Source organism: Melospiza melodia, chromosome 12 (assembly GCF_035770615.1).
Source record: "Melospiza melodia melodia isolate bMelMel2 chromosome 12, bMelMel2.pri, whole genome shotgun sequence".
Classification (NCBI taxonomy): domain Eukaryota; kingdom Metazoa; phylum Chordata; class Aves; order Passeriformes; family Passerellidae; genus Melospiza; species Melospiza melodia.
Window position 1 is genome coordinate 24263034 of NC_086205.1, and position 14813 is coordinate 24277846.

The 14813-nt window shown below is 48.9% G+C and overlaps 1 protein-coding gene across 6 annotated transcripts in view; it reads left to right on the forward strand.

Moving 5' to 3' along the window:
* Window positions 1-14813, forward strand: part of TNIK (TRAF2 and NCK interacting kinase) — a 146594-nt gene that overhangs the window by 121373 nt on the left and 10408 nt on the right. For 3 of the 6 annotated variants that reach the window (XM_063167324.1, XM_063167329.1, XM_063167326.1), the window contains 6 exons: window positions 85-248; window positions 1344-1441; window positions 2162-2185; window positions 6045-6229; window positions 9341-9467; window positions 12205-12369. In XM_063167324.1, the coding sequence (XP_063023394.1) occupies window positions 85-248; window positions 1344-1441; window positions 2162-2185; window positions 6045-6229; window positions 9341-9467; window positions 12205-12369 (763 nt within the window). The remainder of the gene's footprint in view (window positions 1-84; window positions 249-1343; window positions 1442-2161; window positions 2186-6044; window positions 6230-9340; window positions 9468-12204; window positions 12370-14813) is intronic. The other 3 variants (XM_063167325.1, XM_063167327.1, XM_063167328.1) reach the window with 2 other exon arrangements.

A 14813-nucleotide genomic window follows, 5' to 3' on the forward strand; every position in this document is an offset into this window, starting at 1 on the left:
AGTGTGGGCAGGGTCTGGAGCCCTGGGGTGGCTGGGTGTGTGTGACCCTGGCTGATGGTGCCCCTCTGTTCTGCCCTCCTGCAGCAACCCAGACCTGAGGAGGACAGAGACCATCGTGGAGAGCCCCTTGCAGAGGACCAGCAGTGGCAGCTCCTCCAGCTCCAGCACTCCCAGCTCCCAGCCCAGCTCCCAGGGTGGGTCCCAGCCCGGCTCCCAGGCTGGCTCCAGCGAGCGCAACAGAGTCAGAGGTGAGCTTGGGCACGTCCCTCAGCCCCAGGCACACTTTGGGAGGGCAAGAGACGTGTGATCTCATGCTTGTTTTCTAAAAAACTTAAAAATCAAAGGATCCATCATTTCTGATGTGCTTTTGTGACCTGCTGGCCTCCATGCAGACGGAGTTGCCAACAGCCCCATTTCCCCGGAGGCTGATGTAAGATGGCCACAGCATCTCACTGCCAAGTAGCCCTGGCAGAAGGAGATGGGAGTTATGCTTTAGGGTAAACAGATAAAACAACCTGTGTGCTTCCTGTCTTCATCCACTCAGGTGCACCTCTCCTGATGTGGTTTCTTTGGGAGTGTGTTTCACTTTTAATTGATATATATATTTTTTGAGGGGCTTCATCTTTGTGCCGGAGATAGAATCAGAGGAGTGACATAACCTATAAGAAGCTTTCTCTCAAGTGCTTTCACCAGGCAGCCGTGCTGACATGAGATTTATGTGTGTAGCCAAATTGTTCCCTCTCACCCTAGAGCCCCTCTTAAAGATATTCCATTCCCCTGTTTGATGGCAGTGGAGTAGTAGAGTTGCCACAGCTCGTACACCCACTCATCTGCATTCTGGCACAGCCCCACAATTCCATTCCCCAGGGCTGAAGAGCTTTAAGACAAATGCTGCCTCCATGCCTTGAATATTTTATTACTTGGCCATAAGATGATGGTGTCTGTTGTTGAAACCATCAGTCCTCTAGGTACTCAATAAAAGGAGTTTGTAACCCATTGTCATTTCAGGTTTGGTTTTGCTTTTACTAATGAGGAATCCTGTGACAAATATTGTCCTAGCGATGTCAGATGCTGCAGAGCTTTTCATTTATCATATGCCCTGCTCTTCTGCAAAGTAAATTTGTTTCTTTAGTAGGAAAGGAGCAGTAACTCTGTGAGAGGGCTGTTGGTGGAGGCTGGGCAGGATCATGGCTACTCTTGCTCTGTTGGTGGAGAAGCAGAAAGGAGCAGGAGGGTTTTTCAAGACAGTAGAAGCAAAGTGATGATGAAGGCCCCATGACAGGATGTAGTGATGGATTTTGGCAGCGTTTTAATTCCCACTCTCTCCTCCTGCCTTTCACCAGGGAATGCCAAGCCTGAAGGGTCCCCTGTGCTCTCCCATGAGCCCGCCAAGGTCAAGCAGGAGGACAACAGGGACGTGACACGACCGAGCCGACCCGCTGTGAGTGCTCAATTCCTTCCCATGGGAATGCTGCCAGCTGGCTTGGCCGCGTTTCCCTTCGGTGCGGTGGCACAACCGCGGGGACCCCAAAAACGAGGCTAGCACTGCTGCTGCTCCAGCTGAGAGACTGGACAGCAGCAGTACAGCAAGAGCCCCTGGGAGATTTGAATGCTTAAGAGAGTGCATGAGTTTTTACCAGGAGCCCAAGCCTAGGGGAAAGCACTTAAGCCCGTGTTTCCAGGCGAAGCAGACGCTTAAGGGCTTTGCTAGCTTGGGCGCGGCGGTGGCCAATGGCACATGGTTGTGTTCCGTGCTGCATGTCCCCCGCAGCACCCGCCCAGGGATGCTCTGCTCGTGAAGGCTGGGGAACCAACCAGCCCCCGACAGCCTTCCCAGCTTAAAACCCCACCTGGTAGTGGTCTCTGTACAATCCCCTTCTATTATTCTGAGCAAAATCTCATCCGAAGTGTTTCCTCCTGGTTTAATGCTGTTGACATTTGTATCTTAAAACTGCAGAGTCGGCCTAAAAGCTATATGAATTTCTACTGCTTCTCTATTTTAATGTGTATTAATGTTTTGTTGATGATGTTTTTTTTCTCTACACTCCACAGCGTTGAGCTAACAATTCTAATTTTATTTCTAACCTGCTTGCCCTTCCTCTGGCTTTTTCCTGTCCCGATCTGTTTCCTCTGATGCTGATTATTCTTCCTTTACCCACAGAGCTATAAGAAAGCTATAGATGAGGTTAGTGATATCTTTTCTCAGTGGGTCATGCCTGTGCAAGGTTGACTAGTTAGTGCTTAATTCCGAGCTGGGTTTTCTTGGTGCTGTTGATAAAGGTGGCGATGCGATCTCGGGTCGGACGGGAGAGCGAACCGGTGCCGTTCCGGTGTCGGGAGGGGACAGCACTGCTGGTGTGCTCTGCTCAGCCCTGGGCTGCCCAAAACCTGCTGGCCACGCCACTTGCATGGAGGCCAGGGCAGAGGCATCCCAGTGCTCGCGTGGGGGAGCAGGTGGTGCTGCTGCTGTTGGAAGGAGAAGGAGCCAGAGCGAAGGTTTCTCGTGCCAGTGGAGGAGGTCGGGCATCCTGGACCCCTCACCACATTCTGCTCTCAGCCACAGCCCCTGGCCACCTGCTGATTTCAGTAGGACCATCAAGTGCTTTTTGAAATGTGTTCTAAGCCTAATTCAAAACAAGGCACTTGAAAAACAGGAGTGGGTTGTTCATTCTCATGGACCAGCATCCACTGCAAAGCCTGTCAGCAGAGCCATCTCGGGTGTTGATGGCGGTGCTGGTCCTCATTCATCCTCTTAAAAATGAGAGTCCTCAAGTACACCTTTTTCACTTAGGATAATATTTTAAATGTGCATCTGGCAGTGGCGGATGTTTAAACATTCATGGGACAAGACCCAGCATTCCTGATTTAACATTTAACTTGCCTCACACACGCATCGCTGTGCACACTGCAGATACTGGTAACTGCAGGGCTGTAGCAGAAAGCACTGGTTTCAGCAGCCTCTTTCCTCTAAAAATAGAAGATATGAAAGAAGGAAGATGTGCTGGTTAGTTAACTTGTTCTCTTGGATAAAATATGAGCAATACATTTTGTTTAATGAGGTGCTTTGTTAAGAAAAAAAGCACATAAATCAGTGTCTAAATAGGCAGCATGTGTGCTGAATTCAAGCTCAAGGAGCAGTGTGATTTTGGAAACCAATCTGACTTGATTCCAGCAAATATTAAATCTAAAGAAGGCTTTGTAATTAAAAGTAATTAAAGAGCACCGACACTGCTGACTTATGTATTATGTCACCCTCAGTAATAACACTTGGAACATGTGTGGAACTACAGAGCACTTTCTCTCTGGTTGTCAGATTGTTTTTGGTCCAGGAGCAACTTGGTGAAGCTGTTTAATCCTACAAAGTGCTCATTACTTAAACAAAATTATAGCATCAAAGAATTAACCATCCCGAGGCAAAGCTTTAACTAGGAAATATGAGTTATCTGATGATATTGTCTGGGAGTATTACTTTTCTTATAACTTTCAAATTAGTTATTAAAAAGTAATTAAGCTGATTTTTAAAGTACCTGACTATCTTCTAGTGATGGCCAAAAAAGGCTGATAGGGTACCTTGAAGCATATTAGAAGTGGAAGGTGTAAAAAAGAAATAATTTTCACAGTCCAGTGCTGTGACAGGGAGGAGATCAGTGCTAGTCCTGCACTGCAGAAGTCCAGCTGCAGTTTTAAGAGGCTCTTACACAGTCCTAAAATCCCTTTTAAAGTGCGAGGCTCTAATTCAATTCAAAGGCAAGTGCTCAATAAAGAGCATGTTTGATACTCTAAATGGAAAGCATTGTTAAGCTGCTCAAATTGTCACTGATTCGTATTTAGGAAAAGAAGCAGTCGTATCATAGAAGCTGCTACAGCACTAATTAAAATAATTAGTTGTCGTGACTGCAGATTTGACTCCATTTCAATCTCAAACATGTTGGCATCGAAAAGGAGCTCTTGAAATACCACAATCTCTCTTTAATCATGGTAAAGAGCCTTTCTTTAAAGGTACAGAGACCATTTGGAGGGACACAGAACTACAGAATCAGAGAATGGTTTGGGTTGGAAGGGACCTTAAAGTTCATCTTGTTCCACCCCACCCAGTCCATAAACAGGGACGCCTTCCACTATCCCAGGTTGCTGCAAGCCTCATCCATCCTGGCCTTGAACATTTCCAGGGATAGGGCAGCCACAGCTTCCCTGAGCCACCTGTGCCAGGGCCTCACCACAGCCTGAATAAGGAATTTCTTCCCAATATCTAATCTAAACCTACTCTCTGTCAGTTTGAAGCCATTCCCCTTTGTCCTGTCACTCCATACCCTTGTCCAAAGTCCCTCTCCAACTCTACTGGAGCCTCTTTAGGTGCTGGAAGATGCTCTGAGGTCTCCCTGTGGGACTTTGTCTTCACCAGGCTGAACAACCCATATAAAACCCATCACAGGTACCCGCTGTGAAACAGAGATTGACAAATCAAAAAAAAAAAAAAACCCCAAAAAAAGCCTTTTTTGGGATGCTTATACTTCTGGGTCTGATGCAAAGCTCTCCAACTCTCCAAAATCCAGGGGAGTCTCTCTGTCAGAGCCTGGGCAGGGCAGACCTGGGAGCAGAATGTGTGGCTGTCACCGGTGGGAGCCCGCCGGGAGGCGTGGGTCATCAGAAACCAAAGCACAGATTGCTTACAAAACATTCCTCCCGCACCATTAAAAACCAAACTGGGTTTGCATCTCAGCCATAGAGCTTCTCCATCCTTCTCTTCATGTGTCGACAGGATAGGTTTTAGGAGCTCCTTTTGCCACAATAATTAATATTGCCGTAGGCGCCCTGCTGGAACGGTAAACTGGAAATGCAGTAAATGAGAGTATGGCCGTAAGACAATTGTGGAATTTAGTCTTTTTCAATGAGTTTCTTTCTCCCTGATCCTTTATCTCTGACCGAATGCACTGATGCCTACCTCGGTCACTAATATAGGGAGAAATGGTAAGACTGACAATTGCAATGCTTTGTTCGTCATGTGCATGTCTTGTGCAACAGAGTTCTCTAACCCATTCTAATTCGAGCTCTCATGCTTTTCTGCCCTACTGCTTCCCCCTGCATTGCTATAAAAGCATGTAAGATAACAAAAAGTCTCTTTTCTACACGGTGCCTGCCATGTTCCTTGTTTTGAAATAGCAGTGTCTATTTTATATGACTGTCGGGTCTGAGACCTCATCAAAGTCATGGTAAACTGAAAAATTATGACTAGGCTTTGGGACTGCTCCTATCTTTTTTCTTGTTTCAAGGCTTTTTGGTTGGTTTTTTTTTTGGTTTTTTTTTTAGTTTCTTTCTCCCTTAGCTTGTAGGCTGCCACATTTCACATAAAGTGCTTAATGGGTCCCGCTGAGGGATTTTTTTTTTTTTTTAATTATTATTTTTTTTGATCGTATGGCTGACTCAGAGCTGTGACTCCAAAGTCTGGCTGAGCTGGGCGCTTCTCCTCGTGCTCCTCACCGCCTCTCGGCAGCCGCCCGACAGCGGAGACTCACCATGGAAGCAGCTCTTGACGTGGGGATTGCACCACTCCATGGGAGATGCTGTCATTGCTTCCTTCCCAAATGCATTTATTACAGAATAAATACCATTACGGGGTCTCTTTTGAGAAGTTTGAAAGAAGAGAAAACCCTGCAGGAGAAATTCTCCGAGCCAATCTTTGAAGTGACGTTGTTTTCCAGTTTACTATGATGGTGACTGAACTTCACCTTTTCCAACAAATATAATTTTGTCGTGTATATACATATAAGTGTGTGTATATATATGCACATACACGTTCCAAAGAGAAAAAGAAGAGGTTGGCTATTGACTTTTCAGTGAGCGTAAATCAGTTTTGTTTTGTTTAATAAATGCTACATGCTACAAACATTGTCTTACGTTTGTCTCATGTTTGTAACGACTCTGTAAAGCTATTTCTCGTTGCTCGTGCTGTTAGCATTGGCTTTTGGAGAGATGTGTGTGACCTTCTCCTCGCTCTGAGTGTAACAGCCGTCGCCTCCTTGTTTCCTCGCCCCCATCCCCTTTAGGACCTGACGGCTTTAGCCAAAGAGCTGAGGGAGCTGCGCATCGAGGAAACCAACCGGCCCCTGAAGAAGGTGACAGACTATTCCTCCTCCAGCGAGGAGTCGGAGAGCAGCGAGGAGGAGGAGGAGGATGGGGAGAACGAGACACACGACGGGACCGTGCCTGTCAGTGACATCCCACGGCTCATGTGAGCAGCGCTTTCTTTTGGGGGGGGCAAGCCATGAAAGCCCAGCGTGTGTTTTTATGGAGGTGGAACCCCAGTGTGTCCTGGCCTGGAGGAGAAACCCTGGTGTGTCCTGGCCTGGAGGAGCAGTAGCTGTGATAAGGGACATGGCCAAAGCGTGTCCATGTTTGGTGGCTGGCACTGGGAATGGCCTCATGGTTGCAAGGGATGATGTACTCACATGAGTGCTTTTCCTGTTCCAAACTAGAGAGAATTAATGGGGAAAACTGAGCTATTTCTGCTGCGTATTCAGTGAATGTTGGCTCAAAGCTGATGGAGCTATACCTGCTGATGAGCCAGGCAGGTTTTTGGCCAGAGTGGGCACAGCTGACCTCATCCACACCGTGGGTTGTGCCCATGGGATGGATGTGTTAAATTCTGCCTGCTCTTGAGCCTGATCTTGCCCCAAATTAAGCCATGCTTAAGTGTCAGTACTTGGTGTCCTGCCCAGTGCCAACTGGTAGAGCCAGGATTGCAATAATCCTGAATCTTTTTCTTGGATTTCTGCCCTTGGCACAGTCAGTGTTGGTGGGTTGAAGTGGTGAAATGAAGAGATCAGCAGACTGTTGTGTCCCATGGGACATTTGTGCTTTTGAATCTCTCCAGATCAGGGCAGCACAGCTTCAACACTCACAGGGAGCTGTTGCCATTCAGAGAGAGTTCCTGGAATATCTCTGCTCAGGTTTCCCACCCAGTGCTTTGCAGAGGCATTTCTGGAGGGCTCTGCCTGGCAGCGGGATCTGAATCCTGCCCCTCTGAATTCACAGAGGAGCTGTAGGAAAGTTTCAGGGGATTATTTGTGTTTTAATCAGTTCATTTCCATTTTTCCTGCTAAATGAGTTGTAGCTGACACAGGCATACCTGGCTTCAGGAACATGGTTTAGCAGTGAACATGATGGTGCTGGGTGAATGGTTGGACTCAAGGAATTTAGAGTCCTTTTCCTCTAAAGCTAAACAATTCTTTGATTCTCTGATTCGTGGGGCATGGAGCAGCACAGAAGCCCTCTAAGTGGCAGGGAGACCATGTCTCCTTGGGTCCATGTTATTCAGAGTGCCAAGCTCCTGGGTTGAAGCTTCCTTCCAGCACAAGAATTACAATCAGAGCTCTTGAGTTGGTTGGAGCAGGTCAGGAGGCAGAGGGATGGCTCTGAACGTGCAGCAGTGGGATGGGCAGTCAGGCGTGCCAGAAGGGGCCTCAAGCTGCTCATGGCAGAGGAGTTTGATCAGGAGTGGTTAATTTGTGCTGACATCCTTCTTCAGACACCTTGGGTTTGACACAGCACTTCCCAGTGGATGAATATCCCACTGGATGCCTTGCAGCCACATGTGTGGGATGACAGCAGTGAGCTGGATGCCCCCAGCCCCTGCCAGCCCAATGCCACATGTCCCACAATGTCCTGTCTCCCTCGTGTCCCAGAGATGCAGGAGTGTCTGCAGGCAGAGCTGCACTGCCCCATGTCTGGGGAAAAGGAAAGCAAATCCTCTGAGTTAAACCCTTATTTCTCAAGAGGGACCTTAGCTTCAGTTCAGCCTCGATGTACTTTTCTAACAGAATGTGGTGTTTTTTTCTAACAGAGATTTATTTTCCTGTGTTTAGTGTTTGTCATTGGAAAGTGGGACCAAGAGAGATAATTTTGTCTTCTGCTGCACCTTCTGAGTGATCTTTGTGTAACCCTTGTTTAAACTTCCTTGGGTATCCTCCCTGAGCACTTGGCTGCTCTTCATTCCAGCTCTATCCTGCTGCAGGATAAACCAACCTATCAATTTTTGCTCTGTGTCCCAGTGGATAGGAGAGATTGTTTATTCCATCCACCTCTGGAGATATCATTTCTCCATCTGAAAACTCTGATGACTCCCCTCAGCTCCCTCTCCTTGAGCCGTGCCAGCCAGCTCTTGCCCATGGCCAGGGAATTCTTGCAGGATGACATGGAAACTGTGCACTGATGAAATTTGGGACCCCAGGGCTGCCTCAGCCATTCATTCACTGGCTGTACAGTCTCAAAATTTTAAAGCTATAATAACTGTGCTATTTTCTCATCCTTTGGTGAAAAGCTAAAGGGAGGTGTTAGCTGCCCTCATGGAAGGTGCTGTAGGGAATCTGGTGGGCTGCTGTGTGGAGTGCCTTTGTGATACCCATCCAGTTGTAGGTTTGATTGGATGCAGGCAAGGATCCAGTCCCACCTTGGGGTCCCCAGGGCTCAGGTCCCACCCTGGACCAGTAATCCCATGATTAATCCAGGTTGTTATGGCTTTTCAACGACCAGGCTCCCTCACCAGCCTCGGGGCTTGTTGGTGTGCACGGGAGTTCAAGGTTGTATTGCCTCACACTGCTGGAAGCAATTGGTCTGTGAGGGTTTTAAATGCACAGTATCAGGTCTGATCATCCAGGGGTGTTGGTTGTTTGCTTGTGGATTTGTTCCAGTTATATTTAAGCAGCCAGGCTGCCAAGTGAAGTAATGGGAGCTGCTCAGCACCTGTGACATCCAATCTCAGGCAGTCCTACAATTTAATAAATTCCAGCCCCCTTCTTCAAATAGAATCGTGGAGATTACAAGGTGAAACCACAGGTTAGGGCTGAATTTTCACCTGGGAAACAGCAGAAAGCTACAGGACACAACTTGTCCTGCTCACATCTTCTCCAGACCCCATCCCCTCCCTTGTTATTTGCCATCAGATGCTCTGGTGTTTCCTTTTCAGGGGTTGAGGTGGGAATTAAAGGGAATAAATTTTGGTTTTCTACAGCTTTTTTAGGTAGGAAAAAATTATATAAAGTAGAGCAGGAGTGCCACTCCTTGTTACCTGTTCATCGGTGCTCCTCTCAGGACACCTTGGGATAAGGAAGAGAATGGTCTATCTCTTTGGTATCTGTCCTTTATCAACCTGACCCCGGCCCTGTATTTCTGGCAGTGTCTGTCATTTCCCCATAAATCTAAATGTATACATTTTTTTAACTTTTCTTCCTCTGACATACAGAGCCTTACTCTTACTGAAATAATAATACTGTACCAGAGGATTTTTTTACCTAGTTTAACAAAGGGAATATTCACCATTAATGCTTTTCCCCTCTGTCCCCAGCCCCACAGGAATTCCTGGAAGCAACGAGCCGTACAACCTGGGCATGGTGACAAGCCACGGGCTCGAGACTTCCCACGCAGATACGTTTAGCAATATTTCAAGGGAAGGGACTTTGATGGTGAGGGAGGTAAGTTGTAAAACAAACACTTCCATGGAGCATCTTCAGGAGGTTTTGCCCATGTAAGCACAAAAACTAACAGTGCTGTGTGTCCGGAACACAAAATGAGGAGTAAATTGTGCTCGTTAGCGCAATTTACACTCGGAGCAAATGTGGCAAGTGCAAATGTTTCTCAGAACTACAAACAGCAGTGAATGGCAGTGCCAGGGCACGGCGGGGAGGAGGCTCCTGCAAAGGCTCTGCTGTAACCCCACCATTGCTCCGGGCAGCAGGAGTTACCTTCCATCTACAGCGTTCAGTGAATTCACTTGGAACTGGCCCAAAGTCTGCCCTCTTCTTCCCAGCCTTTGCCACTTGGGACTGATAGAGCCGTGCAGTGTTTGTAGAGGATTTGGGGGCTTTCAGCAGAGGCTGGTGCTGTGGGGGGCACTGGGCATCCCAGGGGGACGTGAGCCCCCATCCCAGGGCTGTGGGAGGCACTGGGCATCCCAGAGGGATGTGAGCCCTCATCCCAGGCTGTGGGAGGCACTGGGCATCCCAGGGGGACGTGAGCCCTCATCCCAGGCTGTGGGAGGCACTGGGCATCCCAGAGGGATGTGAGCCCCCATCCCAGGGCTGTGGGAGGCACTGGGCATCCCAGAGAGATGTCAGCCCTCATCCCAGGGCTGTGGGAGGCACTGGGCATCCCAGAGGGATGGGAGCCCCCATCCCAGGGCTGTGGGAGGCACTGGGCATCCCAGAGGGATGGGAGCCCCCATCCCAGGGCTGTGGGAGGCACTGGGCATCCCACAGGGATGTGAGCCCCCATCCCAGGGCTGTGGGAGGCACTGGGCATCCCAGAGGGATGGGAGCCCCCATCCCAGGGCTGTGGGAGGCACTGGGCATCCCACAGGGATGTGAGCCCCCATCCCAGGGCTGTGGGAGGCACTGGGCATCCCAGAGAGATGTCAGCCCTCATCCCAGGCTGTGGGAGGCACTGGGCATCCCAGAGAGATGTCAGCCCTCATCCCAGGCTGTGGGAGGCACTGGGCATCCCAGAGGGATGGGAGCCCCCATCCCAGGGCTGTGGAGGTGAGGCTGTGCTGGGAGCAGGGCTGAGGGATGGTTCTGCAGCAGTGAGGCAGAGCAGGCACCTGCAGTGGCTGTGGAAGATCTCCCTCGGTGTTTCTCGACTTGCCAGCTGCTGGAACGTTCTGGTGATGCTGGTGGAAGTGCAGATGGGGAGCTGGACCTCTGGTGAGAGAGCAGGAGGTCCTCATGGTTATGGAACAGGGGAGTGGCTCTGCCACCAGCACATCAGGGAGGTGGAAGAGGAGAAGGAAGGAGGGGAGCTTGGAGTCTGCAATTGTAGGGGAGGGATGTTTAGATCACACAAGACTTGAGCTGCATTTTAATTCTTAATTCCATTTATCTAATGTATTCACATATGAATGAAAAATATAAACGCAAGTTTGAAAGAGAGGAATGAGTTAGCAAAAGAAGTTACAGGATGTTTGTTGCCTTTCTCCATTAGTTTTGGAGGGGGTAATAATACAGTCCACCCCATCCCTCAGTGGGATGGAGCTGTTCAGAGCAGGGATCCCCACAGCTCTGCACACCCCTAAATCAGGGAGGGTGCTGTGGGTGAGTGGGAGAACAAGGCTCTGTGTAACAGGCAGCTGTTCCTGAAATGAGCTTGTGTTCAGCATCACAACAGTAAAGCCTGTGCTGTGCCAGCAGGGCTGGATGGGAATTGGGATGAGAATTGGGGTGCAGAAGGGTTTGAAAGGCATGGGCAAGAGAAGCAGCTGGGAAACCCCACTGGGAGGAGAAAGCATGATAAGAAATCCAAACTGCAGCCTTGTGCTGGGTGCTTACTGTTTTCCCCCCACACCATATCCATCAGAGGATGAGCTCACAGAGGTCAGAGGGCTTTGGGCAAAGAGCTTTTCACTCTTTGGTGGGATGGCAAGGTGTGGTCAAAGGTGAGGATAATGAGCAATCAAAAGATGAATGTCATCAGGACTAGTCAGGCTTGGTGAGCCCAGTTAAAGTTTCCCCAAGTCCCAGTAAATGGGTAAATCTCTGTAACAATCTCATTGATGTGCTCCAGGTAGGTGAGATCCATCAAAATGGCAAAATAAATTAGGAAGGGAGAAACTTCCCAGTGCCTGCCTTGCACAGGGAGGGGATGGAAAGGAAGGGGAACCCTGTGGAAACGAAACCCAAGGAACCTCCTGTGCAGGGCGAGCTGCTGGTGGTTCTGCCCCTCCCGCCCTGCTGCTGCTGTTCACTGCTGCTTTGGGTCACAGAAACATGGACAGGGCTGTGCTGGCACTTGCAGTCAGGCTGCTCTTTGCCATAGCTGTGCAAAGCTGTCCAGGCTAGGGCTGGCTGAGGGCTCAGTGTCACCAGTGGCTGTGTGGGAGGAGAGCTGGCCATGGGGTTTGCACCCATGGGGGCAAGCACAGAATCTGCCCTGAGTTCCTCGTCTCCAACCAACAGTGACCAGGCCTCTCTCGCTGTTTCGTGGCTAATTACTCTGCACTGACTTTGTCATTAATCCTGTCTAATTCTCTGGAGTGGGGGGGTTGGTGTGCTGCTTGCCAGGCTGCATGGGGATGGAACAGAGAGGGTCCTTCTCCTGCGCTTGCTCTGGGAGCCGCGGGACTGCCGACAACTTCATTTGGTTTGGATTTTTCCCCTTCTCTTTTCTCTTCCCTCCCCCCTCCCTTCTCTTTCTTCCTCATGCCTTGTGTCTCTGCAGACCTCTGGTGAAAAAAAGCGTTCTGGCCACGCAGCCAGCAATGGCTTTGCAGGTCACATCAACCTGCCTGACCTGGTGCAGCAAAGCCACTCGCCGGCGGGCACGCCGACCGAGGCCCTGGGGCGAGTCTCCACGCATGCGCAGGACATGGACTCGGTGCCTGAAGTACGTGCTGGGGGGCTCCTTTCTCTCCTTTGCACTGCTTGTAAATCAAGGATTAACATCTCTGCCCCCTGATGGGCTCTCCTGCTCTCCTCCCTGCCTTTCTTGGCTCTTCCCTCGCTCTGTTTCTGGTCCCCGTGGGTGAGCGTAGTGGAAATGCGAGGGAATCGGATGGGTTGCTGCTATAGGGGTCTGTGGCTGATGGGAGAGGGATTTATTAGGTCTTTCAAGCCCACTAGCTGGAGTTCTGGTGGTGTGACACCAGTGCTGCCAACTGGTAAGAAAGCCCCATTTTTTTTTGACACTTGGATATAAAAGGAAGTGGTGGGAGCCAGTGATGCCATTAGCTTCAACTGGGCCCAGCTTCCATCTGTGCAACCTCTGATAATTGTCATGGCTGAAAAGTTACCAAAAACCAAAGCCAGCAAAATCCCACATTGTTCTTCAGAGTAGAAGAAGCCTGCACACTTCTAAAATCATGTGTTTCCTGTCATGGCAAAATGTTTCTCTCTGGTAGGTGTTTTATGGGCACATGACTGAACACTAAAATTGAATAAAGTGTAAAAAGCCTTAGTACAAGATGTGACAAATAAACCAAGGGAATTGATGTGTCCAGCTTACCATCCTTAGCTGTGGGAGCCAAACAGTTCATTTTTCCCATGAGAACTCAACCCATTTGGTGCTAATTAAGCTATTGTATTTAATGTTGTTGTTTCATTTGGTAGGTTGTACATCAAAAATTCTGCCATCCTATGTTCTTTCATAGAAATGGTGTTCTCACTCTATGGTCTACTTTTACTAGCAGTATAAAAATAAAAATTTCTTGGAATTGGGCATTGATAAAACGTAAGAACAGATGGTGCCTGACTTGACCTCAAGTTTTTATCTGTTTCCTCATTGGCATAAAAAGCAGGAATGAGAGAGTCGATCCTGAAAGTAACACCTTCCACAGTCATCCTGGGGCTGAAATGCAGCCTAGGATTGAGTTTAAATGTATTCATTTATAGAATATCAACCAAAAAGATCTTCTCCATTTCTAAAATTGTATTTTTAGAGTTGACTGAGCAGGGAGTGGGTGTGAGTGGAAACTTAGGGATTTTGTTCAAGGGTTTCCAGGTGACTCATGCAAGCACGACTTCAGCCTGCAGCTTGATGCTCTTTGTAAGCCACCACACAGGTTTATGGGCTGTTGAACAGGACCTGGGGGAAGATGAAGTCTTAATATTTAAATATCAGCCTTGGATGCTATTAAAATGTCATCTTCTGAGGAGAATAACTGCATCTGAGCAAGGAAAAATGCTCGGTGCATTGGGATGAGGGGTTTCTTTGTAATTCATTTGCTGGAAAGCACCTGGCTCTCAGCTGGAAATCCCTGCAAAATCTGAAATCTTCTCTTCCTTAAATTGCCATTGTTTTATGGAAAAGACATTCAGCACAGGGAAAGAATCTGTGTATTCCTTGGATAGGAGACAAGCACAAAGCAGAGGTATCTGTGCCCACAGCCTTCCCTGCTGCAGGCTGTTAACTCCTTCAGTTACCATCTTCTGCTTAGAAATCCATCCTGTTTCTATGGAAACAGCCAGGCTGTCAGGGAACAGGGCTGGGAGGGAAGCAGGATGCACAGCCTGATTTTGGCATGGATGCTGGCTCACCCGTGGATGCCAGCCCCAAAGTGCTGGGAAAAGTCACGAGCCACGAAGCTGCTCCTGCACCTGGTTTGTTGTGCCCTTGAATCACTTTATGGTTCACTGGAGGACAGGCACAGCCTGGTTTCAGTGGGGATGTGCCAGGGTGGTGGTGGTGTTCCCCATGGCACACCTCCCCAGGCAGGAATGTCACACAGGGACAGGGAGCAGCCTGGGCTGGGTGACTGGGTGAAAGCTGAGGAAGATTTATGTCACAAGAAGGACAATGTATGTCCCAGAGGAGAAAAACGTGAGCTGTAGTGGTGCTGCAGAGTGAGCTGGGTTTGCTGCTGCTGCAGCTCTAAACTGAGCTCATCCATAAAGCATGTCCTGGGTAAATGCAGGAGTAGGGAGGATAAGCTGCTCAAAGAAGGGGAAATTCACATCCCTTTGACTCCAAAGACAAGGATTTCCTTTTGCTTGGAAGGAGGTCTTAGCCTTGTTTTCTGCCTTAAAGCAATGGTTTTAAAAAGAAAGCAGTGTGACACTGCAGTTTGTTCATCCCCAGATTCCCTCAGCATAGTATTGGCTCTGACATTTCCTGCCAAACCTTCAGGTTAAGTTTTGTTAACTTAGAAATGCCCCTTTCTGCAGTCCCTCTTGAAATGCTGGGGATAATTTAAAGCTGTGCCAGCTGCCCCAGGCCTCACAGGGACTCCCAGCACCATCCTGCCAACCTCAGCAGGAATGGGAAAGTGGGAAAAGCAAACCCTCGCCTGCCTGACGTCCCAGAGAAGGTTTAAGGCATGTATGTGACATGCA